The sequence below is a fragment of the Hibiscus syriacus genome, unplaced genomic scaffold, assembly GCF_006381635.1.
Source record: "Hibiscus syriacus cultivar Baekdansim isolate YM2019G1 unplaced genomic scaffold, ASM638163v2 tig00111254_pilon, whole genome shotgun sequence".
NCBI lineage: Eukaryota > Viridiplantae > Streptophyta > Magnoliopsida > Malvales > Malvaceae > Hibiscus > Hibiscus syriacus.
In genome coordinates, this window is record NW_024063037.1 from 702,575 (window position 1) to 724,126 (window position 21,552).

The following is a 21,552-nucleotide window of genomic DNA, read 5'->3' on the forward strand; positions in this document are numbered from 1 at the left end:
ATTGAGCCCCAAACCCAACCTATTAAGCCGAAGAACTTAATTTGTAATTTCACATGGTCCACTTACCTCTCAGGTAAACTCAAAACTACTAACCTATAATTTGGGGTGTTATAACTCTCCCCTCTTTAAAAGAAATTTTATCCTTAGGTTCAAATAACCCGTAATATACTCGGTTCAAATAACGACACAACCTTAGGTTAAACACTTAAGAATTTCACATCGCTTAAACATTATTAAAACTAATTTTCAAATAAGAAGTCCCAACAATCTGAAATACAGTTCAACTTGCAAAACAATCTACAATTTTTCTAAAGGTGCTACCAATACTAGACTTCACATGAAACCTTTAAGAAAGCACGACGCTAAATAAATCGTATTCTTCCTAGCTGAAACTGTACTCTTGGAATGTTCCACAAGGATGACACTTCTCTGAGATTCACTGCTATCGCCAAATCCATTTTCTGGTTAACCTTACTCAATCAAGTTAACTCACTGCATAACCCAATAACCTCTTTTACTTGTTAAACATATGCAACTCAACGTGCTATACCTTAAGATTTTACGGCACTTGCCAACACTGTCTCAATATTAAATACTGAATATACGAAGGTAATCCTCGATTAACGTCAATCTCTAAGCTTCTGTTGCGTAACTCTAGTTCACTACTCAACTATAATACCTGACTGTTTCTAATGTATCTTACGACTCACATACACAATGCTCACCTGATCGAGTATCTAAGAGACTCGCAACTAAAAATCGATCACTTGCTGAGTAGAACTAACAACATTTGGCTCTCCTGGAGGGCACATAATACAAATGGGATATCTCATAAGGCTGGACTATGACATAGGGGTTCTGAGGCTTTACACCTTGCATTCACTAATGCTTACCATCATTGAGCTAATTGATGATACGATGCTTAACAAACTTGTTTTTTTTATAACCCAAGGTACCCGAAATATGTGATACTAAGCAATGTCGTACTGTTGGGTGTAATACATAGCTTGCGCTCATATACCACATAAAGACACTACGAGGCTTGGCTCGCTTAGCTGACTCACTTACTGATCGTGCATGAAAACGCACTGATGATATCTTAGGAAATCTAAGAACTATTGTATCAAAACATACACTTGGCTAACTTACTCCTCGAGGGTACTTGGGGCATCTGCTCCCACTTAGCAACCAAAGTCATCTAGCACTGACTGAGACATATTTTAAAGTTTCTGACAATAAGCAATCGATATACTGATTACAATAACTTGGTATACTTAACTCTCATGGAGATCTTCATCTATTATGTTGAACTCGAGATTTTGAATTTTTTCATTTTTTTTCGTGAGTCAATCACACGAACTATAAAAAATATATGAGATACCATTGATTATTTTGCTAATATTAACCAAATCAACACTTGGGTCTTATTCTAAGATCCTCTACATGAATAATTTTCTTACTTAGCTCATTGGTCACCACAAAAGAATGCGTGCACATATGCTTACTGAAGCAACACGAAAAGTTGGGACGTTTGGAAACATACGTAGCATCTTATTTGTGATCTAACAAGTGAAAACATGCACTGTCGATCCAAAAATAGGTTGATCTACTCTTCTGTTCTCCTATCTGAGCATAGAACCAACACGAATCAGACTAAGACAATATCTCACCAAATATGCCCAAGATCCCCATCCATTATTTTTTCTAGAAAGATTAAAACATCTTCCTCAATTATACTTGCCACAATGATCGCACTCTGGATACCTCATGACTCTATTAGAAACTTCAGAGCTTGCCACATATGGGGAAACTAATGGTCTCCTACGAGACCCTACACCTGCACTTTGACTAGGCTAAAGTGACAAAGCTGATGTCACTCTCCTCTAGTCCGACCACTAACTAGATGGGTCCACTGACACACAGTCCCTCATATACAGGCTATCAGATTCACCCAACCCTTTTTTCATAGTTTGTACCCTTTCCACGGCCTTATCCTATCGAGTCAACTCAAAAAACACCCTACGTGGGTTTGTTGCCAACTACTCATAAACCTCGAATCAGAATCCCTTAAAGAACCTTTTACACCTCAAGGACTCAATCGTAACTAACTCTGGGGTGTAAAAGCTCAACCAAAAGAAGCCTCTCTCATACTCAAACACGGAACCATCCCCTTGAACCAATTAAGAGAACTACATCCTTAAACCATCTATGTGCGTCTTATTGACATACTTGCCTCTAAATTTCTCTACGAGTTGTCCCATGTAGGCACCCTCGGATGTAGAGATATTTCTTACAAATCAATAGCATCACCCTTGAGTAAATCGGTGACACACTCTAACTTACCCTCTGGCATAAGGTGCACTCTAACATACCTTGGGTGGTCTACTGCACAATTTGTGCTCTAGGAATGACGTCCACTATCTCCCTGAGTGTGGAGGTAAAATCTATGATGAAGATCACCTCTGCAACTCCTGTGCTTAATGAGACCCCATGGTCCTCTACTATAGACAAGATTTCCTCGTTAACATTATCGGGATAAGAGGCTTGGCTCTCTATCCTATCTTCGAGACCATGCTCGGAACTATCAACCATTACAATTTTTATAACACTAACTTAGAGTAGAGGAAATCTTATACAAGCATGTTAAGAACCTAGGGGCAAACCTTCACTGACACCTTACTAAAAACGACCACCGGGTCCTAGGACCGACTCAACCTGTCGCTCTGATACCACTAAATGTAACACCCTAAACCTGATTGGGCCTAAAGTGTCACACTAGGCTACTGAAGCAACCCCTGATCCTAAAACTTATTCATTTTGTTTTTGAATTTACTGAATGATATCATAATAAAATATAAATAATTGTTATAAAGGCATTTTTGCAAAATTGGAGCTCCATGACACATGATTTTAAAAAAATACATCTTGAAGTTTACAACTCAAATACATAAGTAAGGTTCTATGAATACACATGCCCACTAAAGTTATAGTACGATAGTCTGTCAGAGATATTGGAAATCTTGCAGCGACGGTACTCCACGAACTACTCAAGCTATGTACCTGTCAATAGAAAACATCCAAGGGCTGAGCTTACAAAGCTCATCTATATAATTACTAATCTAGAGCAATATAATAATTCCGTAAAATAAAACATACTATAGATATAGTACTAAGCAGTATGTACAAGTATGATTCCAATTAGTGCTACCTAAGTAAAGTCCTCCAGTTCTATCTCTCGAATCTACGTCTCATGTTTCCCTTAGTTTTCGCTATGGGCCCCACCATGAGTATACAAGTACTAAGTCTCTAACCTTATTATCATCATATAATGTTTCACCATGCCAAACACAATGGTGATACCCTGTATCATAGAGATGCCAGTGCTATCACTAAACAATAAGTAAGCATTGTGGTGTAGCTTGGGGTCACATAGCATCACAGAACTCACACCTCTATTTGCTTAATAGAGGTACCTTAGGTAGACCTAGGTCACACAACATCAACATCTCCCAAGTATCTCAGGCGAGGTCCGGATCACATAGCATCGACACATCTCAATACCCTAGGCTAGGTCTGGGTCACACAACATTGACACTTTGCCTAGCTAGTCTACTCCTCTTGAGTACTCGGAACGTTTCTGGGCCACATATCATCAGTACCACATTCAACTAGTGACTAAAGTGCATCTTGCACTGACTTGGATATATCTAGATATCCTATGCACACAAGACGACCGTTCTACTGCTAAAGTAACTCGGGTGTCCCCATTGTTTCCCGAGCTACACGCAAGAGCATAAGTCTTATGGAATATTACCTCATAAGGCTCTTATGGTTATCACACAATTATTATTATCTCGTTATTATTATAAGTCTTTCTCTAAAGTTAACGTCTTAACACATGTAAGCCGATGCCCTTCTAAGGCAATCAAAGTAGCTCAAATACTCGTTACCGATCTTGTTAAAGTCAAGTGATGCCATTTCCTCTCACCTGAATTGTCTCGTTCATCCTCTCACCTAGGATGTTAAGGAAATGTTAATTGGCACTTAAAGAGTATTTTAGTCATCTCTGACTTCAGAGGGATCTCTAAGTGTTTCACGATTTTTTTTCCAATTACGTTTGTTGATCACTGACTGAATCACTAGTTTGGCCGATACCTGGCTCGACTTCATTACTGGGTAACAACCCTCATAATGCTCTTATTCTCCCAAAATCCTTGAAGTAGTGGAACAACTTATCCATTACCAGTTTACTGACGTTCTCGAGGCCCCATACTTTTGTCAGTATTGAATTTAACATATTCATCATACCACTTATCAAATATCTCTTGTAACTATATTCAATCCAAAGTATCCATATACGTCCTTATTTGATGATACTTTGGTGTGTTACGCATAATATGGTTACACCTAATATAACCTACTCCTACGAGTGTTTTTAGGTATGTTTGGTCATTTATGTCCTTCACGGACTAAGTCTTACTATTACGGATCATGCTTAGATCTTACGGACCTTAAACGGGTCAAAAGAACATTCAACAACACTTAGGACCTTTAATGAATGCAAATACATCCTTTTTCATTAAGCAAAACAGAGAAGGAATTGATCATTTCTTTCGAGGGATCGATATTTTTCTCTAAGGGATCGATCCTTTTGAAAAGGGATCGATCATTTCTCCAAAAGAATCTATCCTTTTGAAAAGGGATAAATCCTTTTAAAAAGAGACCGATCCTTTCTCCTGAGGGATCGACCCTTTTGAAAAGGGATCAATCCTTAGTTGGACATAAACTTTGGGATTGATCCCTTCCATCAAGGGATCGATTCTTTTTTTTTTAGAATAATTTGTTTAAGATCGGGAATCACTCAAAAATACCCCAAACAACATGGGTTGGTTTCTAAAATTATTCAAAAGCTTTAATAAGTTATTTAGGGTCATTAAACATCATTAAAATATGTTATTAACACCTAAAACATGATTTGATTGACAAATCAAAGAAGAACCCTAAAATGCTCAATCATCCAAATCTTAGGAAACACTAAGAATTTATGAAACTTTAATACTCCAAAGGAATAGAAATACACTACCGTGATCTTAGAAACCTGAAATGAAGCTCTTTTAGCTACCAAACACTCTTTTTTTTGAATTTGGTTGATTTTCCACATTTCTTCCTAAAACTAACAAATATACAAGGATATTCTTACATAAGGATGTTATAAGAAGTAAGAGGGATAGATTTGAGACTTAATAAAATTAACAAAATGAAATCTTACCACCACTTGAGGTTACAGAAGCTTGGAGAGGGAAGTAGTAGAGAAAAAAAGATGATAAAGAGTTGAGTGGGAGGAACCAAAGTCTAACTTATAATAAAAACCCTAACATTAACTTCCATTTCACTAAAGGTCTAATTGCACTTTTGGTCCTTTGCATTTTATCTCATATTCAAAAATCCCTTTTTTATGACTAATTGGGCCCCAAAGACAACCCAACACAGCCCTACAACTTAATTTGTAATTTCACATGGTCCACTTACCTCTCGAGTAAACTCAAAACTACTAACCCGTAATTTGGGGTGTTACACTAGTAGTAAGATAATCATTTGTATGTGAGAATGTCCAAACATGTCTAAATTAGTGCACATGGAACTTTAATGTTGGTCGGGTGTAGATGCCCCAAGTACTCGTAAGAAGTAGATTAACCGGGTGAATGTTTTCGATGTAGAAATTTTATACCCCGCTCTAGGTAGGCTAGACGGGTGTGCGTCCCTGAGATGTAGCGAAACCCTTTGACCATACCATGATGCCTACTCTGAATGTATGTTTAACTTAGCATCCTTGTATGCTAACATGATCATCTAGTGGAAGCTTGTAGAAAAATATGGTTATTAGTGTGATACTGAGCTTGTGAACTTAGTGTTTGAAATTTGTTTTCGTACGTAGGTTCTTAGGAGGAGCACTTCAATGAGCTTATCGTGCAATCCGTATTCTAGACCGACATGAGTTTCAGAGTACGTCTTGAGTCTTCATTAGAGGGAATGTATTGTATATGGAACTTCTTATAATTAAGTCATAACTGTATTTTGAAATACTCGTTTTAAACAATTTGGATGTATTTTGGGGCTCCCTATTTTTGTAAACTCGACACAATGCTTTTGCTTTATGTTATGATGAATTACTTTAAATCGATGTTTTATTTGTTTCAAAAAGAAAATTTTGGGTTAGCAACTCTGGTGGTCTTATGTAATGTTATAGTCCGTCAATATCTGGGTCGTATCGAATTAGGATGTTACATGGGCTTTGTAAGCTCATGGTTCAGATCTTTTCCTTTCGCAAGTTATTAGCTTGAGTCGTTCGTGGAGCACCGTTACAACATGACTTCCAGCATCTCTTATAGAGTTCTGTACTATAGCTTTAGTGGACATGTGAATTCATAAGACCTAATTATTGTATTCAAATTTATAACTCTGAGTTTGTATTATTTTGGTTTTAAAATGTGTCATGGAGCTCTAGTTTATAAAATTGTTTTTATAACTATCATGTATGTCTATTTTTGTACCATATAATATATTTTGAAATAAAAATAAAAATGTTTTAAAAATCAGAGGTTGTCTCATATCCCAACGTGGCACTTTCAGCCCAATCAGGTTTAGGATATTACAACCCCAATAGCAAAATAAGTAGTGATATCCACATCTTCTTCCCAAAATTCAATCAATGTAATCAATTTTTTGACGAACAACGACAACCCATATACGACCAATACTACAAAGGTTTATGTGAATTCAAAACTATAGGATGAGCTATGGAGTTCGCATGAACAATTTTGAGCCTCCCATACAGTTCAATTGTAGTTGCAGTAACATAACCAACAATAATAAGAGTTGATCCAAAAAAACTTCTTTTGAGACTTATTAATCTCTTAGCACCAAAGAGAGAGATAATAACGAGAAGAAGAAGAAAGAAAGAAAGAAAAAAAGAATAAAGGGGGAGACAACATGGGGCATGTGTCTCTGTATGTCTTCCTCACTCTGCCAATATCGGTCAACCATGTCCCCGCCTCATCCCCTCCTACGGTCATAAAAAGATCTATAATATTACTTTGAATTGAAGTTTTGGTACGTTCTACGTCAAATGAATAAATAAAACCTTTTATATGTTTCATTCATTATTATCTACATTCATATTAGTGGAATTTGATGTTCCTTAAAGGTTGTTTGTTCGTTAAAAGGTGTTAAGGGTTTTCTTGTGACTTAAAGGAAGCTAAATTGTTCTTCTAGGTATCAATATCTTATCGTAGAATATTGATACAAAGCATTAATAGGAATTATTTCCTCATTTCGAAACTCATTTTGAATTTATTATCATTTTCAAATATTTCAAAGGTAAAATTTGTATCGATATATTAAAGATATTATCGATACTTATGTTTCATATTTCCTATGACTAATAATATTCCTTTTACTATTAAAATTGGTACATTTGATTTTCGGGCACTAGTTTTTGAAACGTAGTAGTTTGGTGTATAAGAGTCGAAAAGATATTTTTTGAGCATTAGTATTGGACACTACGTTTCAATACCCATAGAGCTTATATCAGTGCTCCTAAAGGATTTTGATATCAATAGGCCCATCATCTTTGAAGAATTAATGAATTTTGAACCGTTTTGATGAGAGTAACGATCTAGAACTCTCAATTTTGATAGGATTGATAATTCAATCCTCAATTCTTTTAACATCGATTAATTACAATCAAATAATCACGAGTTGTGAACAATTTTATCTTATATCAAATTGTTTATTAAAGAGTTGAATCAAGTGGTAAATATATTGATATTGTTTAAATATATCATTAATTTGAGGTCTTGTGTATAGAAAATATCTTCATTGGGAGAATCACCACCAAATTTTGGTGTGCGATAGAGACCAATCCAAATTAATCAAGATAAAATCTCAGACAACCAGAAAGGAGACAAAAGAAAAAAAAACTTTTATGAAATAAATTAATATCAAATAATCGAGAAGAAGAGCTTTGTTGTTGGAGATTGAAAACTACTTTGATCGGTTATGATGTTGCTTACAAATTGCATCATACTTTACCCGCACACACATCATTCCAATATAATAATAGGGCAGCAGGTAGCGAATTATATGTCGTAAATTAAATTTTGACATTTATAATTAAATATTACCCTCCGGACATCAATGTTTGGTAATTTATTTACTAGAGAATCCTATAAGATATTGCTAGTACACTAATCCATTAATGGGGTTAAAGTTCATAAGTCTCTTTTACATATAAAAAGTTTTATTTTAGTTTCTTTATCATAAAAAATTTTATAGTTGGCTGACTTAAATATTTTAGTTTAAATATCCTTTAAGTCCTTATTGATTTTATGATTAAGTAAATTAATCCCTCTCAAAATAAAAGAGAGTAATTTATTCCACATATACTTTAAAAATAAGTAAATAAAAATGATCTAGGATGATGACGACGACCTTTTTCATTAGTGCATGGTACACGTTTAATTTAATTGGATAAATTTTTCAATAAAATAAAATAAAAAATTATATAATATTTTATTAATATTTTTCATAATTTTAATGAAATTTTAAATATATTTATTTTAAAGTGTATAGGTTTAAACATTTTATGAAATTTTAAATATTTAAAAAATCAGGGCGACAATCAACTCATCTAGATCCTCCAGCAAATTTAAAGCCCAATAAGGAAGGCTTCCATTCAATTTCCATCAATCATCACTCATCAGCCTTCTCATCTTCTCTTTGCTGAGCAATTCGTTTTTTAAAAGTTGTTTAGTTGATCAATTCTCGATCATCTTTTGACATATTAACTAACTTCTAACTTCCTATTTCCGATGTACAAAATAAGGAGTGATGTATTAATCTTGGAGGCGATCATTCACCTCATTATTATACCGATCGGGACGAATTCGCATATAAGATAATAAATTATAATGATGCAGTAATATTTTCTACTTATTTATTTTGTTATCTTGTACTTGTCAATGTTAATCTATTAAATTTATAGTACTTATTTTTTACACATACTTCATAAATAGTGTATAAATTTTAAGATAAATTATACAAATAGTCCCCTGATTATAAGATACTATTTTATTGAGCCCAACGACTATTAAAAGCTAAAAAATAGTCACCCAACTATTCATTATATTCCAAAATCATCATTTTTCTGTTAAAAAATTTACAGAAGTCTGACCTGGACATTAAAATGCTGATTGAGATATGATTAAACCTTATCTCAAAGTCTCAAATGACTATTATATCTCAATTAGCATGTTAACGGCTAGCTCAAACGATCGTTAGTTTTTTTAACAAAAAATGACGAGTTTGGAACATAATGAATAGTTGGTAACCATTTCGTAACTTTTAATAGTTGTTTAACTTAAAAAAGCAACACCTTGTAGTCAAGAGACTATTTATGTACTTTACCCTAAATTTTATATTTCAACAAATTGCCAAATATAAATCAATTATAAAACTTATGAGTGTATTTGGATGATAAAAATATAAATGTTTTGAAATAAAAAAAACTATTATTAAGTAAAATTAATAGAGAATTTCAAAATTTATAATAAATTTCATAATAGAATTTTAGTAACCCAAATATATTGTTCTTATTTTAATATATATTTTATGTTTAATTTTTTAAAATTATTTATATATTTTAACAAATCTACTGATATTCATATTGCATATTTTTCGATTGTTTATTTTAGAAAATACTTTTTATTTTATAATTATTTTTTAAACTTGATAATTTTAATAACATAGAAAATTATAAAAGAAAATAGGTATCCAAATAAAACCATCATGAATGTTAGTATTTTGAAATGATGCATTTTAAAAATTTCTAACAGTTTGAAATTATTCATCTAAAAACACCTATAATATTTGTATTATATTTTTTTATTGAATTTATACTTGATGCATGTATAAAATTTTACATTTTCAACAACCACAAAATACACACAAAAAATAATAATGATATTTATTTTAAGGGTAAAATACACAAATAGTCTCCCGACTATAAGATACTACTTTATCGAGTCTCCCGACTATTAAAAGTTACAAAATGGTCCCCCGACTATAGGATGTTACTTTATTGAGTCCATTGACTATTAAAAGTTACAAAACATTCACTTGACTATTATGTTCCAAATTCGTCATTTTTTGTTACAAAATTAACGGTCGTTTGAGCTGGACGTTAATATGATGAACGAGATACGATAGTCGTTTGAGATTATGAGGTCATATTTTATTATATCTCAATTAGCATGTTAAAGTTCAACTTAGACTGCCGTTAATTTTTTAATGGAAAAGGATGAGTTTGAAACATATGGATAGTCATGTGATCATTTTGTAACATTTAATAGTCGGAGACTCAACAAAGCGTCGACCTATAGTCAGGGGACCATTTGTGTACTTTAGCCTTATTTTAAATGATTTATCATATATATTGAAATACCCTGTTCAATTGGGGCTGCCGTTCACCTCAACTTCCTACCAACCTAAAACATCTATATATAAGCAGGGCATAAAAAAACACTTAAATGGTTTTCTTCTAATTGTATTCCTCCATTATTCCATCAGTTCCATCCATATTCAAAAACAAAAAAATCCATCTCTCTTTGCTTACTTTCCATGGCGTCGTCTTCTTCCTCAATCAAAACCAATAGCATGAAGAAACCTCGAGCTCTAGTCGGAGCAGCCTCGTGGTACTATACTGTAGCCTTGTTGACCTTAATATTTATAGGTTCCACCAGGGCAAACTATGAAGCCGCAGATGTGAAAGGGAGGCAGCTACTGAACCGACCCTGTGATGAATTCTATGTGGTCAGAGAAGGCGAGACCCTTAACATGATCGGCGACAAGTGCGACGACCCTTTCATCGTCGAGCGCAACCCTCACATCAATGACCCCGATGATGTTTTCCCCGGCCTTGTTATTCACATCGTTTCTTCAAATGCAAGCAAACTCTAGATGTATCAAATTAATAGACTTGTATCACATTATATTATATGGACCGTTTTAAGAGGAGTTAACGCAAGATGATTTATGCTCCTGCAGACTGGAAATTTTATTCACTTGGAAATAAAAGATTTTGTTATTATGTTTTATGAGGTTATCTTTCTCTAGTCTTTGATGGAACAAATGATTTAGGGTTCTTACATGTGGTTCACCTCTTTCAGTTTTGACTGAGAACAACCATCGATGAGAAATCGATCATTAATTGGTATTAAAATTTTCTATCTCTGTAACATATAAAAGAAAAGAGTGAAAGTGAGTGGGTTTCATATTTTTCTCTTAATCTTAGTCTGAAGTTTGCAGTCCGGGTTGATTATCATGACTTCCCATACATTAATATATTAAGTGAATATGGTCAGTTAAAGGTAGATTTAGTTTTCGTAGGTCACTTGAGCCTGTTAAATTTCATGTCAGCGGATCATAATTTTTCAAAGATGTTAGATATTCGAAGTATTTCTTACGATAAAAGCCATAAGCGGCAGAAAAGTCTTAAATTAATTTGTTTTGCCGTAATAAAAAAAGCAAAGTTGGCTGCCCAGTCTATATTGTTTATACAAAAGAAAAGTCTTAATCTGATGTTTAAAATGAACCAAATATATATAATTGTTTAACATTTTCAAAACTAAGAAAACCCAGTGAGGAAATTGTGTCAAGTAGAATTAGATTTCTTAAGGGTTTAATTAATTGCTGTAAACGGACCAAACATTTATGTCTTCGAAATTTTCATTTATTTACGTTCTATAATTAATCCACGTATGACTATCTTTTACGCAAAAGAAAACGTGATGGAGGAATTATAGGGCAACCAGTAGAGAGTGGAATAGTGGGGTGGTGGATCCTTTTCTCTTGTCGAATTTGCCGATATATATGGTAATATTAAGCCTAGTGCCTAATAGGGATAATGTTAGAACAAATCATACTAGATATGAAAATAATCATGATTTAATCTTATCAAATTATTAAGAATAAAATATTAGATGCGGAAGAGTACTTAGATTAATTGATAGATTGAAATCTTTGAGTCTTTCTTTGGTTGTGTTCTTCTAAGAAAATAAAGTTCTCTTATGTATAAATTTTCTAACGAGATAAGAAAAAATACAAGATCATTCATTTTTTGGGAATCATAACCTCTTTATATAACTGATTTAAGAAGCAGTTATTGTATGTACTTATAACTTTGCTCCTCATCAAATTATAAATACAACTTTGATAGTATCTACATTTTTATTTCCATTACACTTCTAATACTTTATGAATTTATAACGTAATTCATCACTTAATTATGTCATATTTTATCATAATAATATACATTAAAAATATGTACACATAATTATAGATTTTAATCTAAAATATAATATTATAATTATTTTATAAATTTTAATGCATAAACTCTCAAATCCAGACATTTTATAGAATAGTTATCCACACCTAACAAAAATTAATTATCGATATTCATCACCTACAAGACAATGTTCGAAACCCCTTCATTTGTTTAAAGTTGAATGCGACTTGCTTTGCATACTTCAATATCTTATAAAGATTCGTCACCTACAAGACAATGTTCAATTTGCACATCAACGTTTACATACGTAATTATTTTTTTGGGGTAAGCTATTAAATACGTACTTTCATCTATTTTTGTGATTTTTATTATTTGTTTTTAAAAAAAATAATGTAACACCGTAATCCGGTCTAACTTGAAATTTGGAGGATTTCGGATATTACACGGAACCACCTAAGTGGATAGCCATTTTTTTTGAAATTGTTTAGAAAATTCATTCATTCAAAATATGATACAATACAAAAATTAAATATGTTTACAAAATATAGGGAGCTCCCCACAATAGTCTCCAAAATACGTTAACTAAAATTAGAGTTATGACTCAATAAGACAATAGGGTCTATGATAGTACATGCCCTCTACAATACTCGAGACATACCCTGATAAATGATCGAGTCTAGAAGCCCTGAATTTGGTAACGAGTCCTCAACATCACCTAAGAACCTGTGCACGGAAACGCATTCCATACGCTGAGCTCACAAGCTCAACGCTACACAAATAACCCAAATATACTACATGCATTTTGTCAACAGTGGTTTTTCCCCAGCATTTTTATAATAATAATAATAATAATTTTATATATTATATTATTTATATTACTTATACAGGCCAAATTACAAGCCCAAACGACCCAGTAAGTTACAAGCCCAACAAGCACCAACCTAAGACCCGATACCCAATACAGCCAAGCCCAATGCACTAACCCAAACTAATTAGGGTTTTTTTTGAAACCCTAGGGTCCTAGTCACCGTCGCCGCCACCACTGTTTCGGTTGCCCGATCCCGTCATCTGACAACGCCCATTTAAACCATCATCATCACCACCCCGCATCAACAATAAAAGAAAAACCAAATCAATTCAAATCAACTGCAAAACCCATTTAAAATTCAAAAATCCCAGAAAATCTGGATCTTTGAATGCATGTTTAGGGGAATAATTCCCTTGGTCGTAGTCCTATTATTTCACCAATTCCATTTCCAAACATAACTATAATGGGATATAAAAGAAAGAAATTAGAAGAGAGAAAGGTATTCGGGGTTTAAAAGAAGAAAAAGAAAAAATGAACGAGAAAAAAGAGAAGGAATTCGAGTCTAAAAAAGGGAAAAAAAACAACAATAAACAGAAAAGAGAAGAACGAATTCGGGGCTAAAAAGGGAAAGACAAAAATCAAGAGAAAAAGGAAACGAAGAAGAAAGAAAAGGGAAATCTTACCTCTATCTTTAACTCACTAGTGACGAGAAAACTTGCCGAGCAACAAAAAGGTGACCCATTTGTTTGTTTTAGGCTTCGGCTTGGAAGAGTTTTAAGGCATAAAGGTTTCGATTTAGGGGGTCAAGGAAATCGGAGGGTCATCTTTCGGGTGTTATATACCTTTGTGGCTATCGATTTATGGTGGCCGGTCTTTGGTGTCTTCTTAGGCGGCGTGTAGGGAAAAAAAGAGAGTTTTCATATTAGGGTTAAAAAAAGGAAAAGGAAAATGACAGAAAGGGGAGGACAGGCCGAACGACTAGATAAGAAAAATGAGGAGATAGGAATGACCAAAACCCTATAATAGGGTATTTATAGGCTCCCCAAAATGACATAGTTTTGGGGGGTTAGGGTTTCATCGGTTTAACGCGTGCAAAATTCATGTGGGGGCCATTTTGGTTTTTAGAAACTTCAATGTAGTCACTGATAAGAGTTTTCAAGTTTACATTTTAAGCTCTTTATTTTGTTGGATTTATGTTTTAGTCACTGTATGTATAATTGATGTTATTTGGGTAAATTATTCAAATGGGTCTTTAAATCTGTGAAGTTGTGATTTTAATCCCTTGTAACATGTTATTAAAGTTTCTGATTTTGGCCTCTATGTTTAGTACAGATTGCATTTTGGTCACCATAATCTACGCACTTTTGATTGTTTTAATTTTCGGCATGTAATATTGAATTGTCCAATTTTGGTCCCAAATATATGGGTTTATTACACTTCTAGTGCTTGTAATGTTTGATTCTTGTATTATATGATTTGTTATTTATTTTATTTGCAATGGTTGCCTTGATTTCATGTTGGCTTTATGATTTAATCCCTAAAGTCACCATCTTTATTATTTTGATCTGTCATTTACATATTTGTTAATTTCTTGCTAATTGTAATATTTTCAAATATTATTTTGCACCTGGAATTTATAAAAACACGCCTTAACTGACAAGGAGTGTGTTTCCAAGAATTGGTCAAACAAAATAATACCTTTTATATTCGAATGAATTTGTTTTTTTTTTATATATATTTAATATATGTATTTTATCTAAAAATTAGGGTAATATTATTTTGTACGAGGAATTCTTGGAAATGCCCCTTAACTGACTAGGAAGGTATTTTTTAGGATTGTTCGTACAAAATAATATCCTTGATATTTTTTCTAAAATGGATCATAATTTAAATGTATATTCGAATTTGCCAATTTCAATACTTAGATGACGTATAATCGCTTAGGTATCGATTACGAGCATTGTGAGGGTGCTAATTCTTCCCCACACGTAATCGACTCTCGAACCCTTTTTCAAAACAAATTTCTGGTTAAACGCAGATCATTTTTTATCTTTTAAAATTATTTTTTTTAAAATTATTTTAAAATGTATTTTTAGGTATTCGACCTACCTAACCCAAAGGTCGATGGCGACTCCAAATCTATTTATTTGTTCTTTATTTTAAAACCCAACCTTTTCCAAGATTAAGCTGGATCGCTCCCTGTAATGATTCCCAAAAAGCTTAAGGACGATTCCGACAGCTTGGCGACTCTGCTGGGAACATAAAAGAGTCATATTGTAATCAATTATATGTCATCTTTTTTGTTGAAAATGGAAAATATGAATAATATTTAAATTTTGATCCTTATGTTTTGTTTGCATCCCATCGCATCATACATCTTTTATTTATTTATTAGTTGTACTAATGTGATTGGTTTATGTGTTTCAAATTTCTAACCTTGTTTTGGTTTGATAGTTTTTGGATCGAGGAAAAGGATTCTGAGTTTCCCTCACACACACTATAACTGTTCGATATTTAGAGCCTTCTAACTTTGATCCGTCCCATTAGATACGGGTGAACACTACGCTTATGTGAGAAAAATTATTTTTCTCCACATGGGCTTTAGCAAGTAACCTCTGGTGTGTATATGCCTAATGTTTATGAGCGGAACATTGAGTGTCCTTGCATGAACATGGGGAAATGCATCCTCTCGAATTGAACTTGATCTGTTTAAGCCTATAATGAGTGAGGATCGAGAGTTTGGCAGGCCCAAGTGGGCACCAGCAAAGGATAATTCGAGGACCATGTTAGTAGTACCAAATTTCTGCCAGTTTCATACTGAATTTCTGTATGTAGTTCTTTAAAAATCACGAAGGGGAAACTTACTCTAACCTTTTCCTCTAATATATTTATTTATTTTGCAAAAATCATGAGAACCAGAAAATTATGCGTTTAGGTTTTATATTTCCGTACGAAGCCTGTGAAATAGAAAAATGTGTTTAGGTTTTAGTTACCAATTAAAAGCATGAAGGTAAATATTGTATTGGTAGGTTACATGTGGATAAGGTTTATGATATATTTTCTTGTTATTAGATTATTCATTGTATATACTGACATAATTTTATTTGTGTTTCTATTTTTTGTATTGTTACATTGCATGATCATTCATTAAGAAATGTGTTGGTTCACGAAGTGGTCATCAGAGTAGAAGGCGATCATAAAATGGACAAGAGTTTTCATAACAAGGAAATAAAGAATGGAGAAGTGAGGTCATGGTCTGAAGAAAATCAGAGGAAGAAAGGGGATAGTTTGACTGAAGACTACATATTAGTGCTACCAGAGGTCGCTCCAATCAGTCTGAAGAAAAATTATATGCAAGGGCTACGTGAAAGCTGGGATGGTTGGAAATCTGATACGAGGCATGCATTCTGGCAAAAGTATGGTGACATAGCTCTTTTGTTGTATGTGAAGGTAAATGAGCCACTGATTAAGGCTCTGATCCAGTTTTCGAATCCAACAATAGTTGTTTCACTTTCAACAAATAGAACATGACTCCCACTCTGGAAGAGTAAACCTCCCTATTTTATTTCAAAATGATACACTTGGATATAATATACTTAAAGGCGACAAGAGTACAACCCTTCAAAAGCAAGCTCGTAAAGATTACCGTAATAGGGGAAAATGGGTAGCTGACCAAATCCAAAAGAAAGGAGAGTCTGATTGTTTTCCTTGGCCATGCAATAAAGAACTGATTGTCAAACACAATGATATTGAGAAGATAATAAAAATGATTCCTTTGGGAATTTACGGCTTAGTGATTTTTTCAAAAGTTCTTTGCCATTTATAATCCACTGTGGTTGATCTATTTGAGCGTTTGAAAAGGAAAGTGAATCTTTTTCCTGCAGTCTTAGTTAAGACATTCAAGTTGCTTAATAGTTGTAAAAGAGCAGAGAGTAGCCGTTTCATTGGGTGTGTTCAGTTGCTTACTGTGTGGATCCGTAGCCACTTATGGAAGATTGATTGAGAATACAACCATCGATTCTCAAGTGCTTATTATCCATTGAAATATTTCCTCACCAAGGAATAGCCAGAGCATCTCACAAGAAAAGACTGGGTTTCACTTTTCAGGAATTTGCAAGATCATGATATAGTGTGGAGCGTCCCCTGGTTAGTATTTATCGATATATTGTAAAAATGTGGGGATTCTGATTGGGTAACTCTGTTAGGGTTATAGGGTGGAGTAGGTTATGATCCACTAATGGTGTTAAGGTAACATATGGTGTTAAGGCAACATAGGGTATGACAGTTTTTCTAGCCACATCCGGCCTAAGTAAGTCCAAATTTGTGTACCATGGAGATCACTACAAGAAAACAACTCGTTTAATGTCAGATGCTTAGAAGTTAACATTTTGAACTAATTTAGTAGCATCATATGTCATGTTAACACCAGATTATATGGCTCAGAGAGATGCAAGGAATAATGAAATCATTCCCTTACTTGACAGTGATCGAGTTATTCCTTTAGAGGAGCAGTTTAGATATATGTCGTATGAGTTGGAAATATTGAGGAATGAATGTGAAGCCGAAATTGCCAGGAAGGAAAAAAGAGTGTGAAGGTCTTAGGCAAGAGAATTTCATGTTGGACCTCAATATTGGGTTATATAGCAAACAATTTGAGCTCATGTGAAAGAGGAAAGATGAGGTTGAGGTTGATTTTACAGACTTCTAGAAAGATTACCGAAAGATAAATCAGGCCTGGGAAAATGTTAGATTAGGAAAGACTTCAGAGTAGTGGAAGTAAGAAATCAATGCTAAAAAGATCGTCGAGTTAAAGACGTCAGAGCTGAGATAGAATGACGGGTTAGAGAACTAGAGGAAGATAAGAAGAAAATAGATTAAAAGATCGATATAGAGAAGAAATCCTGAGCTCCTGCACTGAGTGGTAAAAGAAAAGAAGCCAAATAATTGAGGAAAAGGCACATTCTTAGTAAGAAACAATAAGAGGATCTCACTTTTAAAGTACAGGGGTTGCAAGCTGAGATTACAGGGCTCAAAGTTGAGAATCAAAGTAGATTAAGCAAGCTAGGAGAGGGGAAGCGAAGAGTAGAACAGTTAGAAGTTAGGAAAAGTAATATGTTTAAAGGGTTCATAAAGGAGGTGAATAGCATGTTGAGTGAACTCGAGATCAGAAGAAGAAGAATAGAGGAGCTTGAAGCTGAAAAGAGGCGAAATAATGAAGGGTTGAAATTAGAAAGGCAACATCGAGATCATGTGCTCCAAGGCAAGCATAATGAAGTTTTCTTTTGGATACAACTATATGGGAAAAAGAATGAGAGAATAGAGGTCCTCAATCAAGAGATGCAATAGATGTAAACAAGCCATGAAGAGGAGTTAGCAAAGGCTCAGGATAAGAATGAGGAGTATAGTGCTTACATTCTGCAGCTAAAAAATTCCTTATTTACAAAAAATGGTCAGCGTTGGCCGACAGATCTAAGGGTTAGCCTCGAAGAAAATACCACTTTCCGAAGAGAGGTTTATAATTCAGAGAATTTAATATGAAGTTGTCAAGTACAAATCATTGGTCTTGAGCGTACTATCCGAAGCACCAGGCAACAATGGTAGAACGCGAGTGATCACTTTGAGGACTAGAAAACAAATGTGAATTGTGTAACCATCAAAACCATGAATTAGTTAAGTGGTGTTGGAAGGCAGTTAGGAGAGATGGATATCCAAGCAAAAGTCATCCAGAGCTACACAAATCCAGAATCAGATTTAAGGAACTTGGCTTGTAAATGAGATAATGGAGCTAAATAATAGGGCAATGCCTTTTCTATAATGGATTTGTCTTGTAACGATGATGCTTTTGTACTTAAATTAAAGTTGTTCTAAGACTGATCATATTTTATGAATCAATGCATTTCTACATGCATTTGCACTTTATTTACCGCTCAAGTTTTGTGTTATGCATTTTTTTTTAATTTCTACAGTTATTTGTTTAGCATTTTACTTTATATAATTTACTTTTATCATCAAAATTAACAATAAAGGGTACATTACAGAATACTGGAAATTTCTAAGCACCCTTATAATACCCAAAAAAGGTAATGGACGAGAGAATCACTCAGATCGAGAGAGCCCAACTTGAAATGTAGGAGAGCTTCTGTAAAGCTCAAGAGGAAATGAGGGAAGAAATGCTAAAATCCCAGAATGATCTGATGGAGAAGTTAGCAAGCATTCTACAAGGGAGAAATACAAATAGTACTCCAGTTGTCGGTGCTATTTCCAATGAAACTCTATATCCCCCAGGTTTCGCACCACGAGCAGACCATGGAAAAGCTTCGATTGCTGGTGTTACTACTGAGGAACCCATGTACCCTTCAGGCTTTATACCGCCTCATATTAGTATACAACAACGAGCTACTGCTCAGCCGGGAAGGGTGCACATAAACTTATCTGGCACCTCTGTAAACCAACAACAAACTAAAGATGTCCTGGACTTTTAACGAAGAGGGCAAAAAAGAAACAAATAAACAATTAGAAGAAAAATGGAAAAAACTTGAAGAATAAATTTGGGCTATGAAGGAGGATAATAGCATGTATGAGATTGATGCTAAAGAGTTGAGTTTGGTTCCCGATCTGGTGTTACCTCCCAAATTCAAAATTCCAGAGTTTGAAAAAATTGATGGCATAAAATGCCCTTCTGCACAAATTACGATGTTTCGTAAAAATTGACCGGTTATGTAGATGATCAACTATTAATCTACTGCTTTCAAGAGGGTCTGACAAGACCAGCCATCCAGTGGTACAATTAGTCGAGCATGGCTCAAATTAAATCATAGAAGGAGTTGACTAAAGCTTTTTTGGAACAAATATGTCGAGACGTTTCTCTGCCCAGCGATGGAGAGTTCAAATAGTACACCCAAGGTGTAACTAGTCTCGAAAAAGTTAGTGTTTATCTTCCTTGAATCAGATGAAACACTAAGTTGTAGAGTCGCCACCAATATTTTAATTTGGTGAGATTGGTCACCAAAATGTTATATTATTCTAATAAAATTCCTGAGAATAATATTAAAATAATACAACACGGGGTCTGCTTACCAGAAAAATGAGTTCGAGAGTCGGTTACGTATGGGGAAGGGTTAGCACCCCCAAAACGCCCAAAATTGGTACCAGTGTTTATTAATTAGTGTATTTGCAATAAATTATGAATTTTTATTTAAAAATTTAAATTTACTAATAACTTTAAATAAATCATTACTAAATAATATTTAATATGCATATTAATAATCCTATTATAATATTTAATATTAAAACTATGCAGATTAAATTATAAAATTATCCTAATATATATAAAATATTAATATTATAATTAATCCTATAGTAATAATTAATGACTAAAATAGAAAACATTAAAATTAATTAACTTAATTCGAAATAATATTAAAACTAAATATCAATAGTGTAATTTAACCTAAATCATAATTCGAGACTAAAATATAAACTATTAATATTTAAGGGACTAAATAGGGTATTTTACCCTAAAAATATATATAAATATAATAGTGACTAAAATAAAAAATAAAAAAAATACGAAAACCGAATTGGAATGTGCAAAACATGATTTCGATGATTAAAATGGAAGAATATAAAGCTTGAAGGACCTCGCTTGTTGTTTCTCATACAAAAATTACAAAAACACGCCCCAAAACGACGCCGTACAGCGGAGGGTATTTAAAGACCCTAACCAGTCCTTTAAGACCAATCTCTCCCATTTCTCTCTTTTACTCTCTCTAAAGAAAGAGATAACTCTTTCTCTCTGCCCTCTCTCTAAAAACCCTTCATCGAAGGAAAGTCGGTCACCGACCGGCAGCCGTTAGCCGCTGTTTTCCGTCGCTTCTGGCCACCACCTATGGTGGCCAAAAAATGCCAACCTATACTAAAATGTAGATCCAAGCACCTTAAAGCCAAATTCGACTCTAGTTTCCTCTAAAAACCCTATAATCTTGTAGATCTATGGAAATACCTTCGGTATTTCGATCACTCGGCTGTACGTAGAGGTGCGTGGATGCTCCAACGATGGTAAGGCTTCATTTTCTTCTCTTTCTTTTGTATTGTTGATGGTTGTTGGTTGTTCTCTCTGGTTTTGGTTATGCTTGTTCTCCTCTGTCTCTCTATCTCGTTATTCTGTGTGTGGGTACTTGATGTGTGTGTTTCATTTTCGTTGCAGGTTCACCTTATTTATAAGCCTTGGAGTGCAGCTGCAATGATGATGAAATTCGGTGAGTCACCGGACCTACGGTGGTGACTCACCTTAGGTAGTGAGTTGTGCGGCTCTCGTTGATCTTCTGGAGTCTTTACGAGAGATCTGGAGAGGTGGTTATGCCATGGCAGTCGTGGGTTGAAACAGCTGGAGACGGTGGCC

The 21,552-nt window shown here is 34.1% G+C and overlaps 1 protein-coding gene across 1 annotated transcript; it reads left to right on the forward strand.

Annotated features, from left to right (window-relative positions):
• Nucleotides 1-10,587: 10,587 nt before the first annotated feature.
• Nucleotides 10,588-11,116, forward strand: LOC120157408. Its single transcript, XM_039168535.1, has one exon. The coding sequence runs from the start codon at nt 10,678-10,680 to the stop codon at nt 11,014-11,016; it is 339 nt and encodes a 112-aa protein (XP_039024466.1). The 5' UTR covers nt 10,588-10,677; the 3' UTR covers nt 11,017-11,116.
• Nucleotides 11,117-21,552: the final 10,436 nt, after the last annotated feature.

Coding starts and splice junctions, on each gene's coding strand:
- LOC120157408 (XM_039168535.1), top strand. CDS start 10,678: ATGGCGTCGTCTTCTTCCTCAATCAAAACCAATAGCATGAAGAAACCT.